The following is a 17,651-nucleotide window of genomic DNA, read 5'->3' on the forward strand; positions in this document are numbered from 1 at the left end:
CACAGATGGCTGCCTGTTGCTATGATACTGTGGGCTACACTGGCATCCATCCCGTTGCTATGATACTGTGGGCTACGCTGGCATCCATCCCGTTGCTATGATACTGTGGGCTACACTGGCATCCATCCCGTTGCTATGATACTGTGGGCTACGCTGGCATCCATCCCGCTGCTATGATACTGTGGGCTACGCTGGCATCCATCCCGTTGCTATGATACTGTGGGCTACGCTGGCATCCATCCCGTTGCTATGATACTGTGAGCTACGCTGGCATCCATCCCGTTGCTATGATACTGCGGGCTACGCTGGCATCCATCCCGTTGCCATGATACTGCGAGCTACGCTGGCATCCATCCCGTTGCTATGATACTGCGGGCTACACTGACATTATATTCCCTTCACAGTGGGCCCCATAAGGAGCCATTTGGGAGGCAGGCCATAGTATCTCCTCATTTATGGCACTTGGCACCCTATTCCCTACATAGTGCACTACTTTTGACCAGAGTCACTATGGGTAGTGCACTATACAGGAAATAGGGGGCCATTTAAAAGCCACATCCTGTGTTTAAACGGTGCAGTCTCTCCAGGAACGGGGTTATGCACTACCCCATAGGGACTCTGGTCAGAAGTAGTGCACTACACCCCCATAGGGACTCTGGTCAGAAGTAGTGCACTACCCCATAGGGACTCTGGTCAGAAGTAGTGCACTACACCCCATAGGGACTCTGGTCAGAAGTAGTGCACTACACCCCATAGGGACTCTGGTCAGAAGTAGTGCACTACCCCATAGGGACTCTGGTCAGAAGTAGTGCACTACCCCATAGGGACTCTGGTCAGAAGTAGTGCACTACACCCCATAGGGACTCTGGTCAGAAGTAGTGCACTACCCCATAGGGACTCTGGTCAGAAGTAGTGCACTACCCCCCATAGGGACTCTGGTCAGAAGTAGTGCACTACACCCCCATAGGGACTCTGGTCAGAAGTAGTGCACTACACCCCCATAGGGACTCTGAAGTAGTGCACTACCCCCCATAGGGACTCTGAAGTAGTGCACTACCCCCCATAGGGACTCTGAAGTAGTGCACTACCCCCCATAGGGACTCTGAAGTAGTGCACTACACCCCCATAGGGACTCTGAAGTAGTGCACTACACCCCCATAGGGACTCTGAAGTAGTGCACTACCCCCCATAGGGACTCTGAAGTAGTGCACTACCCCCCATAGGGACTCTGGTCAGAAGTAGTGCACTACCCCATAGGGACTCTGGTCAGAAGTAGTGCACTACCCCATAGGGACTCTGAAGTAGTGCACTACCCCCCATAGGGACTCTGAAGTAGTGCACTACACCCCATAGGGACTCTGAAGTAGTGCACTACACCCCATAGGGACTCTGGTCAGAAGTAGTGCACTACCCCATAGGGACTCTGAGGTAGTGCACTACCCCCCATAGGGACTCTGAAGTAGTGCACTACACCCCATAGGGACTCTGGTCAGAAGTAGTGCACTACCCCCCATAGGGACTCTGAAGTAGTGCACTACCCCATAGGGACTCTGGTCAGAAGTAGTGCACTACCCCCCATAGGGACTCTGAAGTAGTGCACTACCCCCCATAGGGACTCTGAAGTAGTGCACTACCCCCCATAGGGACTCTGAAGTAGTGCACTACCCCCCATAGGGACTCTGAAGTAGTGCACTACCCCCCATAGGGACTCTGAAGTAGTGCACTACCCCCATAGGGACTCTGAAGTAGTGCACTACCCCCATAGGGACTCTGAAGTAGTGCACTACCCCCATAGGGACTCTGAAGTAGTGCACTACCCCCCATAGGGACTCTGAAGTAGTGCACTACCCCCCATAGGGACTCTGAAGTAGTGCACTACCCCCATAGGGACTCTGAAGTAGTGCACTACCCCCATAGGGACTCTGAAGTAGTGCACTACCCCCATAGGGACTCTGAAGTAGTGCACTACCCCCATAGGGACTCTGAAGTAGTGCACTACCCCCCATAGGGACTCTGAAGTAGTGCACTACCCCCCATAGGGACTCTGAAGTAGTGCACTACCCCCATAGGGACTCTGAAGTAGTGCACTACCCCCCATAGGGACTCTGAAGTAGTGCACTACCCCCATAGGGACTCTGAAGTAGTGCACTACCCCCATAGGGACTCTGAAGTAGTGCACTACCCCCCATAGGGACTCTGAAGTAGTGCACTACCCCCCATAGGGACTCTGAAGTAGTGCACTACCCCCCATAGGGACTCTGAAGTAGTGCACTACCCCCCATAGGGACTCTGAAGTAGTGCACTACCCCCCATAGGGACTCTGAAGTAGTGCACTACACCCCCATAGGGACTCTGAAGTAGTGCACTACACCCCCATAGGGACTCTGAAGTAGTGCACTACCCCCCATAGGGACTCTGAAGTAGTGCACTACCCCCCATAGGGACTCTGAAGTAGTGCACTACCCCCCATAGGGACTCTGAAGTAGTGCACTACCCCCCATAGGGACTCTGGTCAGAAGTAGTGCACTACGTAGGGAGCCGGCCAGTCCTTCACGGCCCTTGTGTGTCCGGGTGCATCAGCTGCTGCACCACCAGGTCTATGTTGATGATGGGGTTGAAATACAGAGCCCAGTAGAACAGACAGTTACACACAAACTGAGGGATCACCGGCCAGAACAGGGCGAAGGCAAAACCCTGGGAGGACATCCTCCACAGGTGACCCCACATCTTCTGAGGGAGACTCCTGGAGGAGAGAGAGGGAGACTTCACTACATTACACAACTAACTATGCAGAGATGGTGGAGAGAGGGAGACTTCACTACATTACACAACTAACTATGCAGAGATGGTGGAGAGAGGGAGACTTCACTACATTACACAACTAACTATGCAGAGATGGTGGAGAGAGAGGGAGACTTCACTACATTACGCAACTAACTATGCAGAGATGGTGGAGAGGTAGTGAGGGAGAGAGAGAGGGGGGTGGTGAGGGAGGAGAGAGAGGTAGTGAGGGATGAGATGAGGGAGGAGAGAGAGGTAGTGAGGGATGAGATGAGGGAGGAGAGAGAGGTAGTGAGGGATGAGATGAGGGAGGAGAGAGAGGTAGTGAGGGATGAGATGAGGGGAGAGAGAGAGGTAGTGAGGGATGAGATGAGGGGAGAGAGAGAGGTAGTGAGGGATGAGATGAGGGGAGAGAGAGAGGTAGTGAGGGATGAGATGAGGGGAGAGAGAGAGCTAGTGAGGGATGAGATGAGGAGAGAGGAAGGGATGAGGAGAGAGAGAGGTAGTGAGGGATGAGATGAGGGGAGAGAGAGGTAGTGAGGGATGAGATGAGGAGAGAGGAAGGGATGAGGAGAGAGGTAGTGAGGGATGAGATGAGGGGGGAGAGGGGTAGTGAGGGATGAGATGAGGGGGGAGAGAGGTAGTGAGGGATGAGATGAGGGGAGAGAGAGAGGTAGTGAGGGATGAGATGAGGGGAGAGAGAGAGGTAGTGAGGGATGAGATGAGGGGAGAGAGAGAGGTAGTGAGGGATGAGATGAGGGGAGAGAGAGGTAGTGAGGGATGAGATGAGGAGAGAGAGAGAGAGGTAGTGAGGGATGAGATGAGGGGGGAGAGAGAGGTAGTGAGGGATGAGATGAGGAGAGAGAGAGAGAGGTAGTGAGGGATGAGATGAGAGAGAGAGGTAGTGAGGGATGAGATGAGAGAGAGAGGTAGTGAGGGATGAGATGAGAGAGAGAGGTAGTGAGGGATGAGGGGAGAGAGAGAGAGGTAGTGAGGGATGAGATGAGGGGAGAGAGAGAGGTAGTGAGGGATGAGATGAGGGGAGAGAGAGAGAGGTAGTGAGGGATGAGATGAGGGGAGAGAGAGAGGTAGTGAGGGATGAGATGAGGGGAGAGAGAGAGAGGTAGTGAGGGATGAGATGAGGGGAGAGAGAGAGAGGTAGTGAGGGATGAGATGAGGGGAGAGAGAGAGAGGTAGTGAGGGATGAGATGAGGGGAGAGAGAGAGAGGTAGTGAGGGATGAGATGAGGGGAGAGAGAGAGGTAGTGAGGGATGAGATGAGGGGAGAGAGAGAAGTAGTGAGGGATGAGATGAGGGGAGAGAGAGGTAGTGAGGGATGAGATGAGGGGAGAGAGAGGTAGTGAGGGATGAGATGAGGGGAGAGAGAGTTAGTGAGGGATGAGATGAGGGGAGAGAGAGTTAGTGAGGGATGAGATGAGGGGAGAGAGAGAGGTAGTGAGGGATGAGATGAGGGGAGAGAGAGGTAGTGAGGGATGAGATGAGGGGAGAGAGAGGTAGTGAGGGATGAGATGAGGGGAGAGAGAGAGGTAGTGAGGGATGAGATGAGGGGAGAGAGAGAGGTAGTGAGGGATGAGATGAGGGGAGAGAGAGAGGTAGTGAGGGATGAGATGAGGGGAGAGAGAGAGGTAGTGAGGGATGAGATGAGGGGAGAGAGAGAGGTAGTGAGGGATGAGATGAGGGGAGAGAGAGAGGTAGTGAGGGATGAGATGAGGGGAGAGAGAGGGGTAGTGAGGGATGAGATGAGGGGAGAGAGAGGGGTAGTGAGGGATGAGATGAGGGGAGAGAGAGGGGTAGTGAGGGATGGGATGAGATGAGGGAGAGAGAGAGGAAGTGAGGGATGAGATGAGGGGAGAGAGAGAGGTAGTGAGGGATGAGATGAGGGGAGAGAGAGAGGTAGTGAGGGATGAGATGAGGGGAGAGAGAGAGTAGTGAGGGATGAGATGAGGGGAGAGAGAGAGGTAGTGTGGGATGAGATGAGGGGAGAGAGAGGTAGTGTGGGATGAGATGAGGGGAGAGAGAGGTAGTGAGGGATGAGATGAGGGGAGAGAGAGGGGTAGTGAGGGATGAGATGAGGGGAGAGAGAGGTAGTGAGGGATGAGATGAGGGGAGAGAGAGGTAGTGAGGGATGAGATGAGGGGAGAGAGAGGAAGTGAGGGATGAGATGAGGGGAGAGAGAGAGGTAGTGAGGGATGAGATGAGGGGAGAGAGAGAGGTAGTGAGGGATGAGATGAGGGGAGAGAGAGGTAGTGAGGGATGAGATGAGGGGAGAGAGAGAGGTAGTGAGGGATGAGATGAGGGGAGAGAGAGAGGTAGTGAGGGATGAGATGGGAGAGAGAGAGATAGTGAGGGATGAGATGAGAGAGAGAGAGAGGTAGTGAGGGATGAGAGAGAGGTAGTGAGGGATGAGAGAGAGGTAGTGAGGGATGAGATGAGGGATGAGATGAGGAGAGAGAGAGAGAGGTAGTGAGGGATGAGATGAGGAGAGAGAGAGAGAGGTAGTGAGGGATGAGATGAGGAGAGAGAGAGAGAGGTAGTGAGGGATGAGATGAGGAGAGAGAGAGAGAGGTAGTGAGGGATGAGATGAGGAGAGAGAGAGAGGTAGTGAGGGATGAGATGAGGAGAGAGAGAGAGAGGTAGTGAGGGATGAGATGAGGAGAGAGAGAGAGAGGTAGTGAGGGATGAGATGAGGAGAGAGAGAGAGAGGTAGTGAGGGATGAGATGAGGGGAGAGAGAGAGAGGTAGTGAGGGATGAGATGAGGGGAGAGAGAGAGGTTGTGAGGGATGAGATGAGGGAGAGGGATGAGATGAGGGGAGAGAGAGGAGAGGAAGAGATGAGGGGAGAGGAAGAGATGAGGGGAGAGGAAGAGATGAGGGGAGAGGAAGAGATGAGGGGAGAGGAAGAGATGAGGGGAGAGAGGGGTAGTGAGGGATGAGCTAAGTAGAGAGGAAGGGATGAGGAGAGAGGCAGTGAGGGATGAGATAAGTAGAGAGGAAGGGATGAGTGTGAGAGAGGGACAGAAAGAGGGGTGGATAATTCAGGGTAAAGTATGCGAGAGGATTAGAGAGAACGAAAGAAAGGGGCTCGTCGGAGACAGTGAGACGGACAGAGAGAAACGCGGTACCTGATCTCAGCTCGGTTATAGAGCCTCCACAGGACACAGCCCTCCAGCACAGACAGCAGCATGGCGTTGACGATGATGAACCGTGACGTCCAGTAGTGAACCGACAGCCAATCCCAGGCAAACTCAGCGATCAGCTGGTACGGAAGGAGGAGGTACTTAACTAGGAACTCCGCCCACTGGCGCCAGCTGGGGTGCCCCTGGAGGGAGAGAGAGAGAGGGGTGGGGGGAGAGAGAGAGAGGGGGGGGGGGAGAGAGAGAGAGGGGGTGGGGGGAGAGAGAGAGAGGGGGTGGGGGGGAGAGAGAGAGAGGGGGTGGGGGGAGGGAGAGAGGGGAGTGGGGGGAGAGAGAGAGGGGGCGGGGGGAGAGAGGGGGGCGGAGGGAGTGAGAGGGGGGGCAGAGAGAGAGGGGGGGGGGCAGAGAGAGGGGGGGGGCGGAGAGAGAGAGGGGGGCGGAGAGAGAGAGAGGGGGGTGGAGAGAGAGAGAGGGGCGGAGAGAGAGAGGGGGGCGGAGAGAGAGAGGGGGGTGGGCGGAGAGAGAGAGAGGGGTGGGCAGAGAGAGAGAGGGGGGGCGGAGGGGGGGGGAGAGCAGGGGGGTTGGGGGGGAGATATAACAATATCGTCAGTATGACCTGACTACATCTACAGTAGTCTACATCTAGTTGTCTATGACCAGACTACATCTACAGTAGTCTACATCTAGTTGTCTATGACCAGACTACATCTACAGTAGTCTACGTCTAGTTGTCTATGACCAGACTACATCTACAGTAGTCTACGTCTAGTTGTCTATGACCAGACTACATCTACAGTAGTCTACGTCTAGTTGTCTATGACCAGACTACATCTACAGTAGTCTACGTCTAGTTGTCTATGACCAGCCATACTGACTACATCTACAGTAGTCTACGTCTAGTTGTCTATGACCAGACTACATCTACAGTAGTCTACATCTAGTTGTCTATGACCAGACTACATCTACAGTAGTCTACGTCTAGTTGTCTATGACCAGACTACATCTACAGTAGTCTACGTCTAGTTGTCTATGACCTGACTACATCTACAGTAGTCTACGTCTAGTTGTCTATGACCAGCCATACTGACTACATCTACAGTAGTCTACGTCTAGTTGTCTATGACCAGACTACATCTACAGTAGTCTACATCTAGTTGTCTATGACCAGACTACATCTACAGTAGTCTACGTCTAGTTGTCTATGACCAGACTACATCTACAGTAGTCTACGTCTAGTTGTCTATGACCAGACTACATCTACAGTAGTCTACATCTAGTTGTCTATGACCAGCCATACTGACTACATCTACAGTAGTCTACGTCTAGTTGTCTATGACCAGCCATACTGACTACATCTACAGTAGTCTACGTCTAGTTGTCTATGACCAGACTACATCTACAGTAGTCTACGTCTAGTTGTCTATGACCAGACTACATCTACAGTAGTCTACGTCTAGTTGTCTATGACCAGACTACATCTACAGTAGTCTACGTCTAGTTGTCTATGACCAGACTACATCTACAGTAGTCTACATCTAGTTGTCTATGACCAGACTACATCTACAGTAGTCTACGTCTAGTTGTCTATGACCAGACTACATCTACAGTAGTCTACATCTAGTTGTCTATGACCAGACTACATCTACAGTAGTCTACGTCTAGTTGTCTATGACCAGACTACATCTACAGTAGTCTACGTCTAGTTGTCTATGACCAGACTACATCTACAGTAGTCTACGTCTAGTTGTCTATGACCAGACTACATCTACAGTAGTCTATATCTAGTTGTCTATGACCAGACTACATCTACAGTAGTCTACGTCTAGTTGTCTATGACCAGACTACATCTACAGTAGTCTACGTCTAGTTGTCTATGACCAGACTACATCTACAGTAGTCTACATCTAGTTGTCTATGACCAGACTACATCTACAGTAGTCTACGTCTAGTTGTCTATGACCAGACTACATCTACAGTAGTCTACATCTAGTTGTCTATGACCAGACTACATCTACAGTAGTCTACGTCTAGTTGTCTATGACCAGCCATACTGACTACATCTACAGTAGTCTACGTCTAGTTGTCTATGACCAGACTACATCTACAGTAGTCTACGTCTAGTTGTCTATGACCAGACTACATCTACAGTAGTCTACATCTAGTTGTCTATGACCAGACTACATCTACAGTAGTCTACGTCTAGTTGTCTATGACCAGACTACATCTACAGTAGTCTACATCTAGTTGTCTATGACCAGACTACATCTACAGTAGTCTACATCTAGTTGTCTATGACCAGACTACATCTACAGTAGTCTACGTCTAGTTGTCTATGACCAGACTACATCTACAGTAGTCTACATCTAGTTGTCTATGACCAGACTACATCTACAGTAGTCTACGTCTAGTTGTCTATGACCAGCCATACTGACTACATCTACAGTAGTCTACGTCTAGTTGTCTATGACCAGACTACATCTACAGTAGTCTACGTCTAGTTGTCTATGACCAGACTACATCTACAGTAGTCTACATCTAGTTGTCTATGACCAGACTACATCTACAGTAGTCTACGTCTAGTTGCCTATGACCAGACTACATCTACAGTAGTCTACATCTAGTTGTCTATGACCAGACTACATCTACAGTAGTCTACATCTAGTTGTCTATGACCAGCCATACTGACTACATCTACAGTAGTCTACGTCTAGTTGTCTATGACCAGACTACATCTACAGTAGTCTACATCTAGTTGTCTATGACCAGACTACATCTACAGTAGTCTACGTCTAGTTGTCTATGACCAGACTACATCTACAGTAGTCTACGTCTAGTTGTCTATGACCAGACTACATCTACAGTAGTCTACGTCTAGTTGTCTATGACCAGACTACATCTACAGTAGTCTACGTCTAGTTGTCTATGACCAGCCATACTGACTACATCTACAGTAGTCTACGTCTAGTTGTCTATGACCAGACTACATCTACAGTAGTCTACATCTAGTTGTCTATGACCAGACTACATCTACAGTAGTCTACATCTAGTTGTCTATGACCAGCCATACTGACTACATCTACAGTAGTCTACGTCTAGTTGTCTATGACCAGACTACATCTACAGTAGTCTACATCTAGTTGTCTATGACCAGACTACATCTACAGTAGTCTACATCTAGTTGTCTATGACCAGACTACATCTACAGTAGTCTACATCTAGTTGTCTATGACCAGACTACATCTACAGTAGTCTACATCTAGTTGTCTATGACCAGCCATACTGACTACATCTACAGTAGTCTACGTCTAGTTGTCTATGACCAGACTACATCTACAGTAGTCTACGTCTAGTTGTCTATGACCAGACTACATCTACAGTAGTCTACGTCTAGTTGTCTATGACCAGACTACATCTACAGTAGTCTACGTCTAGTTGTCTATGACCAGACTACATCTACAGTAGTCTACGTCTAGTTGTCTATGACCAGACTACATCTACAGTAGTCTACGTCTAGTTGTCTATGACCAGACATACTGACTACATCTACAGTAGTCTACGTCTAGTTGTCTATGACCAGACTACATCTACAGTAGTCTACATCTAGTTGTCTATGACCAGACTACATCTACAGTAGTCTACGTCTAGTTGTCTATGACCAGACTACATCTACAGTAGTCTACGTCTAGTTGTCTATGACCAGACTACATCTACAGTAGTCTACGTCTAGTTGTCTATGACCAGACTACATCTACAGTAGTCTACGTCTAGTTGTCTATGACCAGACTACATCTACAGTAGTCTACATCTAGTTGTCTATGACCAGACTACATCTACAGTAGTCTACATCTAGTTGTCTATGACCAGACTACATCTACAGTAGTCTACGTCTAGTTGTCTATGACCAGCCATACTGACTACATCTACAGTAGTCTACATCTAGTTGTCTATGACCAGCCATACTGACTACATCTACAGTAGTCTACGTCTAGTTGTCTATGACCAGACTACATCTACAGTAGTCTACGTCTAGTTGTCTATGACCAGACTACATCTACAGTAGTCTACATCTAGTTGTCTATGACCAGACTACATCTACAGTAGTCTACGTCTAGTTGTCGTCTATGTCTGGAGTCGTACCGACACGCCTACCTTTATTTATCAAATAAATACAATCCTACATGACAGTTGAGCCGTCCAATGGTACCTGGTGGTTGAGGGGGAGGCTGTCCTCCATTGGCTCGCTGGTGCGTGAGAGGGCGGGACAGCAGGTGTGCAGGAAGGGGAGGAAAGTTTCGGAGTAGTCGAAGAGGTAGAGGTAGAGGATGGTGAGGCGAGGAGAACTCTTCAAAGCGTAGAGCAGGAACAGAGATTTACCTGCATTCACAGCCTGGTGGGGGGTTGAGAGACGGTGGGAGAGAGGAGAGGGGTAGACAGAGGGAGAGAAGAGAGAGGGAGAGAGGTAGACAGAGGGAGAGAGGAGAGAGGGAGACAGAGGGAGAGAGGAGAGCGGTAGACAGAGGGAGAGAGGTAGACAGAGGGAGAGAGGTAGACAGAGGGAGAGAGGTAGACAGAGGGAGAGAGGTAGACAGAGGGAGAGAGGAGAGCGGTAGACAGAGGGAGAGAGGAGAGAGGAGAGAGGGAGAGCGGTAGACAGAGGGAGAGAGGAGAGAGGTAGACAGAGGGAGAGAGGTAGACAGAGGGAGAGAGGAGAGAGGTAGAGAGGTAGACAGAGGGAGAGAGGTAGACAGAGGGAGAGAGGTAGACAGAGGGAGAGAGGTAGACAGAGGGAGAGAGGTAGACAGAGGGAGAGAGGTAGACAGAGGGAGAGAGGAAAGAGGTAGACAGAGGGAGAGAGGAAAGAGGTAGACAGAGGGAGAGGGGAGAGGGGGTAGACAGAGGGAGAGAGGAGAGGGGTAGACAGAGGGAGAGAGGAGAGGGGTAGACAGAGGGAGAGAGGAGAGGGGTAGACAGAGGGAGAGAGACAGTTCAAACCATCATTAAACCCTAAATGACTTATCAAATGATGCACACAGCATATCTTAACGGGCTTACTTCAACCAGAGTAAAGTATTTATTACTTAAGAAAGCTAACGTTTAAGTTCCTTGCTCAGAACATGAGAACATATGAAAGCTGGTGGTTCTTTTAACATGAGTCTTCAATATTCCCAGGTAAGAAGTTTTAGGTTGTAGTTATTATAGGACTATTTCTCTCTATACCATTTGTATTTCATTAACCTTTGACTATTGGATGTTCTTATAGGTACTTTAGTATTGCCAGTGTAACAGCATAGCTTCCGTCCCTCTCCTCGCTCCTCCCTGGGCTCGAACTAGCAACACAACGACAATTAGCGCGCGCTAACTAGCTAGCCATTTCACTTCAGTTACACGAGCCTCATCTCAGGAGTTGATAGGCTTGAAGTCATAAACAGCGCAATGCTTGACACACAACGAAGAGCTGCTGGCAAAACGCAAGAACGTGCTGTTTGAATGAATGTTTACGCGCCTGCTTCTGCCTACCACCGCTCAGTCAGATACTTAGATACTTGTATGCCCAGTCAGATACTTAGATACTTGTATGCTCAGTCAGATACTTAGATACTTGTATGCCTAGTCAGATACTTAGATACTTGTATGCTCAGTCAGATACTTAGATACTTGTATGCTCAGTCAGATACTTAGATACTTGTATGCTCAGTCAGATACTTAGATACTTGTATGCCTAGTCAGATACTTAGATACTTGTATGCTCAGTCAGCTACTTAGATACTTGTATGCTCAGTCAGATACTTAGATACTTGTATGCCTAGTCAGATACTTAGATACTTGTATGCTCAGTCAGATACTTAGATACTTGTATGCTCAGTCAGATACTTAGATACTTGTATGCCCAGTCAGATACTTAGATACTTGTATGCTCAGTCAGATACTTAGATACTTGTATGCCTAGTCAGATACTTAGATACTTGTATGCCTAGTCAGATACTTAGATACTTGTATGCCTAGTCAGATACTTGTATGCTCAGTCAGATACTTAGATACTTGTATGCTCAGTCAGATACTTAGATACTTGTATGCCCAGTCAGATACTTAGATACTTGTATGCTCAGTCAGATACTTGTATGCTCAGTCAGATACTTAGATACTTGTATGCTCAGTCAGATACTTAGATACTTGTATGCTCAGTCAGATACTTAGATACTTGTATGCTCAGTCAGATACTTAGATACTTGTATGCTCAGTCAGATACTTAGATACTTGTATGCCTAGTCAGATACTTGTATGCTCAGTCAGATACTCAGATACTTGTATGCTCAGTCAGATACTTAGATACTTGTATGCTCAGTCAGATACTTAGATACTTGTATGCCTAGTCAGATACTTGTATGCTCAGTCAGATACTCAGATACTTGTATGCTCAGTCAGATACTTAGATACTTGTATGCTCAGTCAGATACTTGTATGCCTAGTCAGATACTTAGATACTTGTATGCTCAGTCAGATACTTAGATACTTGTATGCTCAGTCAGATACTTAGATACTTGTATGCTCAGTCAGATACTTAGATACTTGTATGCTCAGTCAGATACTTAGATACTTGTATGCCTAGTCAGATACTTAGATACTTGTATGCTCAGTCAGATACTTAGATACTTGTATGCCTAGTCAGATACTTAGATACTTGTATGCTCAGTCAGATACTTAGATACTTGTATGCTCAGTCAGATACTTAGATACTTGTATGCCTAGTCAGATACTTAGATACTTGTATGCCTAGTCAGATACTTAGATACTTGTATGCCTAGTCAGATACTTAGATACTTGTATGCTCAGTCAGATACTTGTATGCTCAGTCAGATACTTAGATACTTGTATGCCTAGTCAGATACTTAGATACTTGTATGCCTAGTCAGATACTTAGATACTTGTATGCCTAGTCAGATACTTAGATACTTGTATGCTCAGTCAGATACTTAGATACTTGTATGCCTAGTCAGATACTTAGATACTTGTATGCTCAGTCAGATACTTAGATACTTGTATGCTCAGTCAGATACTTAGATACTTGTATGGCTAGTCAGATACTTAGATACTTGTATGGCTAGTCAGATACTTAGATACTTGTATGCCTAGTCAGATACTTGTATGCCCAGTCAGATACTTAGATACTTGTATGCTCAGTCAGATACTTAGATACTTGTATGCTCAGTCAGATACTTAGATACTTGTATGCTCAGTCAGATACTTAGATACTTGTATGCTCAGTCAGATACTTAGATACTTGTATGCCTAGTCAGATACTTAGATACTTGTATGCCTAGTCAGATACTTGTATGCCTAGTCAGATACTTGTATGCTCAGTCAGATACTTGTATGGCTAGTCAGATACTTAGATACTTGTATGGCTAGTCAGATACTTGTATGCCTAGTGAGATACTTGTATGCTCAGTCAGATTATATGCAACGCAGGACACGCTAGATAATATCTAGTAATATCATCAACCATGTGTAGTTAACTAGTGATTATGACTGATTCTATATAAGATAAGTTTAATGCTAGCTAGCAACTTACCTTGGCTTACTGCATTCGCGTAACAGGCAGGCCGTTATTGCGTTGGACTAGTTAACTGTAAGGTTGCAAGATTGGATCCCCCGAGCTGACAAGGTGAAAATCTGTCGTTTTGCCCCTCAACTCCCAGAGGTTCTGAGGTGGTTCGACCCAGACAGTTTCTAAGTTGATATATAATAAGTGGTATTTCTGGGTTCTGTCACCTTGTACTCCCAGAGGTTCTGAGGTGGCTCGACCCAGGCAGTTTCTAAGTTGATATATAATAAGTGGTATTTCTGGGTTCTGTCACCTTGTACTCCCAGAGGTTCTGAGGTGGCTCGACCCAGGCAGTTTCTAAGTTGATATATAATAAGTGGTATTTCTGGGTTCTGTCACCTTGTACTCCCAGAGGTTCTGAGGTGGCTCGACCCAGGCAGTTTCTAAGTTGATATATAATAAGTGGTATTTCTGGGTTCTGTCACCTTGTACTCCCAGAGGTTCTGAGGTGGCTCGACCCAGACAGTTTCTAAGTTGATATATAATAAGTGGTATTTCTGGGTTCTGTCACCTTGTACTCCCAGAGGTTCTGAGGTGGCTCGACCCAGGCAGTTTCTAAGTTGATATATAATAAGTGGTATTTCTGGGTTCTGTCACCTTGTACTCCCAGAGGTTCTGAGGTGGCTCGACCCAGGCAGTTTCTAAGTTGATATATAATAAGTGGTATTTCTGGGTTCTGTCACCTTGTACTCCCAGAGGTTCTGAGGTGGCTCGACCCCCAGCTTCTTGATCCTCTTCAGTTCAGCCATCATCGCTCTCCTATGGGCCTGGTTGTCTATGTTATAGGGAGCTCTGGTCAGCTCCTCATCACCGAGCATCAACAATAACCTGAGAGATATATCGTAAAACCATTAAAGAACCAGGACATAACTGTAGTTCTACATGGTAACTCATCACTACCTAACATCAACAATAACCTGACCATGAAAGACAGACAGACAGACAGACAGAGAGAGAGAGAGGCAGACAGACAGACAGAGAGAGAGAGAGGCAGACAGAGAGAGAGAGAGAGAGGCAGACAGAGAGAGAGAGAGAGGCAGACAGAGAGAGAGAGAGAGGCAGACAGAGAGAGAGAGAGAGGCAGACAGAGAGAGAGAGAGAGGCAGACAGAGAGAGAGAGAGAGGCAGACAGAGAGAGAGAGAGGCAGACAGAGAGAGAGAGAGAGGCAGACAGAGAGAGAGAGAGAGGCAGACAGAGAGAGAGAGAGAGGCAGACAGAGAGAGAGAGAGAGGCAGACAGAGAGAGAGAGAGGCAGACAGAGAGAGAGGCAGACATAGAGAGGCAGACATTCCTCACCGTCCGTTAACGTTCTCCTGCAGGAAGGGTTCTTTATAGACAGAGGTCCAAGCCCCAAGGTGTTCCAACCAGAACAGAACCTCCTCCGGCGTCCATTTTGACACAGGCTTACTGACCAAGAGGTCATGAACCCCATCTCCACTGGACCAGTGGTACACCAGAAGCATCACCTGGTAGGAGAGACACACAGATAGGAGAGAAGTGAGACAGGTAGGAGAGACACACAGATACGAGAGACACACAGATACGAGAGACACAGATACGAGAGAAGTGAGACAGGTCGGAGAGACACACAGATAGGTGAGAAGTGAGACAGGTAGGAGAGACACACAGATAGGAGAGAAGTGAGACAGGTTGGAGAGACACACAGATAGGAGAGAAGTGAGACGGGTAGGAGAGAAGTGAGACAGGTAGGAGAGACACACAGATAGGAGAGAAGTGAGACAGGTAGGAGAGACACACAGGTAGGAGAGAAGTGAGACAGGTAGGAGAGACACAGGTAGGAGCGAAGTGAGACAGGTAGGAGAGAAACACAGGTAGGAGAGAAGTGAGACAGGTAGGAGAGAAACACAGGTAGGAGAGAAGTGAGACAGGTAGGAGAGAAGTGAGACAGGTAGGAGAGAAACACAGGTAGGAGAGAAGTGAGACGGGTAGGAGAGACACACAGATAGGAGAGAAGTGAGACGGGTAGGAAAGACACACAGATAGGAGAGAATTGAGAGGGGCATAGAGGTGAGACAGACAGATGAGACAGACAGACAGACGAGACAGACAGACGAGACAGACAGACAGACAGACAGGACTGCCACGCGGAAAGATATACACAGACGTTGCTCTCTTACTGCCACATGGACAAAACAAATAGACAAAACCACACACACTGTGACCCTTCAACACACCCCCCAAACCCACCACGACACACTGTGACCCTTTCTGCAACACATACAGAAAAGTAAGCTGACACACACACTACAATCATTCCTGTCCCCCACACACACACTACAATCATTCCTGTCCCCCACACACACACACACTACAATCATTCCTGTCCCCCCCACACACACACTACAATCATTCCTGTCCCCCACACACACACTACAATCATTCCTGTCCCCCCACACACTACAATCATTCCTGTCCCCCCCACACACTACAATATTTCCTGTCCCCCCCCACACACTACAATATTTCCTGTCCCCCCCACACACACACTACAATCATTCCTGTCCCCACACACACACACACTACAATCATTCCTGTCCCCCCCACACACACACTACAATCATTCCTGTCCCCCACACACACACTACAATCATTCCTGTCCCCCACACACACTACAATCATTCCTGTCCCCCCACACACTACAATCATGCCTGTCCCCCCACACACACACTACAATCATTCCTGTCCCCCCCCCCACACACACACTACAATCATTCCTGTCCCCCACACACACTACAATCATTCCTGTCCCCCACACACACTCTACAATCATTCCTGTCCCCCACACACACTATAATCATTCCTGGCTGACTCCTTCCCGCTGACCTCTCCCCAGGTCCCCCGCTGACTCCTTCCCGTTGACCTCTCCCCAGGTCCCCCTCGCTGACTCCTTCCCGTTGACCTCTCCCCAGGCCCCCCTCTCTGACTCCTTCCCGTTGACCTCTCCCCCAGGCCCCCTCGCTGACTCCTTCCCGTTGACCTCTCCCCAGGCCCCCCTCTCTGACTCCTTCCCGTTGACCTCTCCCCAGGCCCCCTCGCTGACTCCTTCCCGTGACCTCTCCCCAGGTCCCCCTCGCTGACTCCTTCCCGTGACCTCACCCCAGGTCCCCCTCGCTGACTCCTTCCCCCGCTGACCTCTCCCCAGGCCCCCTCGCTGACTCCTTCCCGTTGACCTCTCCCCATCAAAGCCCCTCCCTGTCTCTTACCGCGACACAGGTGAGTGCAGTGAGAACTCCAGAGAAGAACCCTCCTGCTCCTCTACCAGGACTGGTCTTGGGGATTCCTCTGGCTGCCTGATCACCATACCTACAGACAGGAGACACACAGACAGACAGGAGACACACAGACAGACACACAGGAGACACACAGACAGACAGGAGACACACAGACAGACAGACAGGAGACACACAGACAGACAGGAGACACACAGACACACAGGAGACACACAGACAGACAGGAGACACACAGACAGACAGACAGGAGACACACAGACAGACAGACAGGAGACACACAGACGACACAGACAGACAGACGACACACAGACAGACAGGAGACACACAGACAGACAGGCGACACACAGACAGACAGGCGACACACAGACAGACAGGAGACACACAGACAGACAGGAGACACAGACAGACAGGAGACACACAGACAGACAGGAGACACACAGACAGACAGGAGACACAGACAGACAGGAGACACAGACAGACAGGTTAGGCAGGTTACAGACAAGCTACAGACCGGTAACAGACAAGCTACAGACCGGTAACAGACAAGCTACAGACCGGTAACAGACATGCTACAGACCGGTAACAGACAAGCTACAGATCGGTAGCAGACCGGTAACAGACAAGCTACAGACCGGTAACAGACAAGCTACAGACCGGTAACAGACAAGCAACAGACCGGTAACAGACAAGCAACAGACCGGTAACAGACAAGCTACAGACCGGTAACAGACAAGCTACAGACCGGTAACAGACAAGCTACAGACCGGTAACAGACAAGCTACAGACCGGTAACAGACAAGCTACAGACCGGTAACAGACAAGCTACAGACCGGTAACAGACAAGCTACAGACCAGTAACAG

The 17,651-nt window shown here is 48.8% G+C and overlaps 1 protein-coding gene across 1 annotated transcript; it reads right to left on the minus strand.

Moving 5' to 3' along the window:
- Positions 1-2,159: 2,159 nt before the first annotated feature.
- On the minus strand, positions 2,160-16,863 carry LOC135535784 (bifunctional apoptosis regulator-like; the record flags this gene model as incomplete). Its single annotated transcript, XM_064962214.1, has 6 exons — positions 2,160-2,743; positions 5,924-6,120; positions 10,140-10,322; positions 14,222-14,366; positions 14,836-15,005; positions 16,764-16,863. Coding segments are annotated over 6 exons (988 nt in total), but the record flags the coding sequence as incomplete, so codon positions are not given.
- Between the last annotated feature and the right edge of the window lie 788 nt (positions 16,864-17,651).

Source organism: Oncorhynchus masou, unplaced genomic scaffold, assembly GCF_036934945.1.
Source record: "Oncorhynchus masou masou isolate Uvic2021 unplaced genomic scaffold, UVic_Omas_1.1 unplaced_scaffold_5155, whole genome shotgun sequence".
NCBI lineage: Eukaryota > Metazoa > Chordata > Actinopteri > Salmoniformes > Salmonidae > Oncorhynchus > Oncorhynchus masou.